The sequence below is a fragment of the Neophocaena asiaeorientalis genome, unplaced genomic scaffold (assembly GCF_003031525.2).
Source record: "Neophocaena asiaeorientalis asiaeorientalis breed wild unplaced genomic scaffold, Neophocaena_asiaeorientalis_V1.1 scaffold694, whole genome shotgun sequence".
Lineage (NCBI taxonomy): Eukaryota > Metazoa > Chordata > Mammalia > Artiodactyla > Phocoenidae > Neophocaena > Neophocaena asiaeorientalis.
Window position 1 is genome coordinate 428,551 of NW_020174226.1, and position 3,647 is coordinate 432,197.

General features: G+C 53.4%; 1 protein-coding gene across 1 annotated transcript in view; it reads right to left on the minus strand.

Moving 5' to 3' along the window:
- Positions 1 to 3,647, minus strand: part of ISOC2 (isochorismatase domain containing 2) — a 6,912-nt gene that overhangs the window by 2,188 nt on the left and 1,077 nt on the right. The window contains exons 2-6 of the mRNA XM_024755170.1: positions 1,303 to 1,346; positions 859 to 996; positions 525 to 734; positions 143 to 209; positions 1 to 23 (exon numbers count right to left, since the gene is read on the minus strand). The exon at positions 1 to 23 is cut by the window's left edge and continues 99 nt beyond it. Of these exons, the coding sequence (XP_024610938.1) occupies positions 1 to 23; positions 143 to 209; positions 525 to 734; positions 859 to 993 (435 nt within the window). The 5' untranslated portion in view covers positions 994 to 996; positions 1,303 to 1,346. The remainder of the gene's footprint in view (positions 24 to 142; positions 210 to 524; positions 735 to 858; positions 997 to 1,302; positions 1,347 to 3,647) is intronic.

A 3,647-nucleotide genomic window follows, 5' to 3' on the forward strand; every position in this document is an offset into this window, starting at 1 on the left:
ATGTGTGCATGCGGTGTCAGTGCCTTGGTCTGGACACCCAGACACCTGGCAAACTCGGCAGGGATCCCACCCCCTGGTTCTTCCTGGGTGCTCCAAACCCATCCCACATGCACCCCACCCCTGAAGGGACCCTCTCACCTGCGGGAGGTGCAGGCGTCCACCACCACGTGGACCTGCAGCCCTCGGTCCAGGAGGTCCAGGGCTGTGTGCTAGGGGCAGAAAGAGGTAAGGGCTACCCCCAGACAAGAACAGGGATCCTGGGTGAGTGATTGGGGAACCAGGATGGGGATGAGGGAGGCTCAGATCAGGGCAGGAGGTCCCCAGATTACAACGGGATCCTAGGCAGGATGGGAGCCCCAGGTAAAGAGAGGGGTCCTTAGTGAAGGTGAAAGTCCCAGGTCAGGAGGGGAGTCATGGGTCAGGAAGGGGAGGATAGAGAGTTCTGGGTCAGGAAAGACACCCTTTTTAGGTTGGGGAGGTCCCAGGTGTGAATGGAGGCCCCCAAGGTTCAGCTGCGGTCTCACCAAGATGCAGGCTTGTGTCTCCAAGCCACAGAGGAGCACAGAGCGCAGCTGGGGCCGCGCGTCCAGCTCCTGCTGCACCGCGGGCACCATGCTGAAGCAGGTCTTGGACCATGGCTGCAGACCCTCAGCTCCCAGCTCGGGCACTGTGGGGCCCAGGCCTTGTGGGTACTGCTCAGTCAGCACAACTGGCACATCCAGGAGCTGGGCCACCTGGGTTGGGGTGAGGAGCAAAGGTCTGAGCCCAACGAAGGGGGGCCGGAGGCCCAACTCCTAGGTCTGCGGGAGGAGGGGCTGGGGCCCTGGACTGGTGGGTCTGCGGGAGGAGGGGCTGTACCTTGAGCATGCGGGCAGCCACAGAGACGATCTGGGGGAAGAATGAGACATGGCGGAACTTCTCCTGCATGTCGCACAGGAAGAGGATGGATGATCCAGGGATGATGCGTCCCAGGCCGGGCCTCACAGCTGCCATGGCCTGGGGTGGGCAGAGGGGCTGAGGGAGTGGCATCAGGCAGGGAGAGGGCTTCTCTGCACGTCCAGGGTCCACATGCTTATACCCCAGGCTCCAACTGTGATCCGACCCCCAGGAGGAAACCGAGGTCTAAGTAGTGAAGTGTCCTGACTGAGGGCCCACTGCCCATAGCAGAGGGAGCAGGACTTGAGCCCCGAGGCAAAAAGAGCTGCATTCCCCCAGCTGCACCACCTCCCTCCTTCATGGCCTGGGGTCCCTCAAGTCTGACTGCCTCCTCTGAAAAGCAGTTTACCCGTGTGGAAAACTCACCAGCTGAACCCCCTTCCAGGTCTTAGAAAGAAAGGCTGGGGTACCTGTGGAGTGGAATATTACCCAGCCATAAAAAGGAATGAAGCAACGACACAGGCCACAGCGCGGAGGCCCCTCACCGCGATGCTCAGTGAGAGAGGCCAGTCACAGAAGGGCACGTGCAGGAGTCCATTGACACAGAATGCCCCAAACCCAAAGCGGCTGCGTCCAGAGAGACAGGGAGAGGGTTGGTGGTGCTTCCACCTCAGGGCAGCAGGGGTGGGGTGGGGTGCGGGGGTGTGAGGAGTGACTGAAAAGGGGTACAGAGTCTCCGTCTGGGGAGATGGAAGTGTTCTGGAACTAGATAGTAGTGATGGTTGCCCAATATCATGAATATACTAAATGCCTCTTAATTGTACACTTTGAAATGGTCGAGATGGTAAAGTTTAGGTTATGTGTATTTTACCACAATTTTAAGAAAAAGAAAGAAAGGGACTTCCCTGGCAGTCCAGTGGTTAAGAATCTGTGCTTCCACTGAAGGGGGCATGGGTTCAATCCCTGGTTGGGGAACTAAGATCCCGCATGCTGCGAGGTATGGCCAAAAAAAAAAAGAGAGAAATATAAAAATTAAGAGGTGGGGGACTGGTAGAGCCACCTGGCCAGCAGCCCTTCTAAAGGGGAGGACACTGAAGCCCACGGGAGTCCATGAAGGCCAAGGTCCTGTGGGGACTAGAGGGGTGACTGCCCCTCCCTGCCCCCGTCAGAGTGAGCATCTGGGCCCTGGACACCCCAAGTCTCACATGTCCCAGTCCATGTACTCAGAGGCTTGTGTCCCTGGGTGCCTGAGTTGCTGCACAAATGGGAGTCCTGGCTTTTGTCTGCAGCTCCCTCTCTCTCTGCATGTTACTCACTTATTTGTTAATTTGTTTAGGAAACGGAGACCCTGTGGACCCAGTGGACCCAGTGGACCCAGTGGAGGGTAAGCCGGCTGACACTCACTCGGGGGAAGTTTCAGTGCTGGCTGGTGAGTCCCCACAGGTGTCTATGATTATTCTTTAAACTGAACACATCTACCACTGAAAATGTTTTCTATGTGTGACATATCTAAAGTTTAAAAACTAGTGGATGGCTAAAATGGTGAATTTTATGCTGTGTAAATTTTGTCTCAAAAAACAAATGGAATGGAAACTCCCTCAAAAACAAAACCACACTGAATTAATTAATTGCATAATTACAACTGTGACCAGTGCTAGGATTGCTAGGGAATCTAATCCATCTTGGCAGAGTCCTCTCTGAGGAAGTGAAGAGAGAGGGAAAGAAAACAACCTTTTTGAAAACACAGAGCTGACCCTATTTCTCAGCTCTCCCCAGGGCCCCATGGCTTCTCTCTGTCCTCAGGACTACGATGTACCCTCCTCCCACAAGGCGCTGGACCCGGACCTTCCAGCCTCGGTGGCCAAGTCCCACTTCAGGGCCTTTGCCCAGGCAGCTCCCTCCACCTGGAGTGCTCTCCTCACTCCCATTCCAGGCTTAGCTCTCCACGGGACAGGAGGGACAGGGTCAGGTGGGGGCGGGGGCGCTGGAATGTCCGGAAGCCTGTGACAGTGACAGGAGTCTAGAGTGAGGCGGAGCTTCCCTTTGGGCTGTAGGAGCGGGGACTGCAAGAACCCCTAGGGAGAACCATGTGCCCACATTTCTCAGAATTACAGATGCACAAACCCTGTGACCCAGAGAACTCACTCCTAATTATCCTAAGTATTTATCCTGCAGACCTACCTGTGAAATGACACAAAGTTATTCATTACAGGACAAGGTTATTCATTATGGGCGTCTGCCCAGAGCAAAAGAATAGAAATAAGTCCAACATCCACGGTTAGGGTACTGGTTACATAAGTTATGGTATACCCATACTATGGAATTCTTTGCAGCCAGGAAGAATCACAAGGGAGATCTTTAAGTAACAACGTGGAAAAGTGTCCAAGAGATGTTAACAGTGAAGGAAAAAAAAAAAGCATAATAGTGTGTATAACAATGCTCCCATTTGTGCCAAAATGCAAGAAGAAAAAAAGTGTAGGTACTGTTCCAATCTATATCTGCTCTCCCTGGAAGGCACATAAGGCACAGGCTCTTTCTGCAGGGACAGGCCTCTGAGGGGCAGAGTGTGAAGGACATTTGATTTTCACTGTGTACTAGTCTGTTCCTTTTGAATTTTGGACAATGTGTAACAGGTTGTCTAGTCAGGAATAAATACAATACAGTAAAAGATTTACATAAGGCAAGAACTCAGCAAAACCAACCTGTGGCATTAAAGTTATGATAACAGTTATCCTTGGGCGGCAGTGTTGAAGGAGGGGGTGCATGGGGGG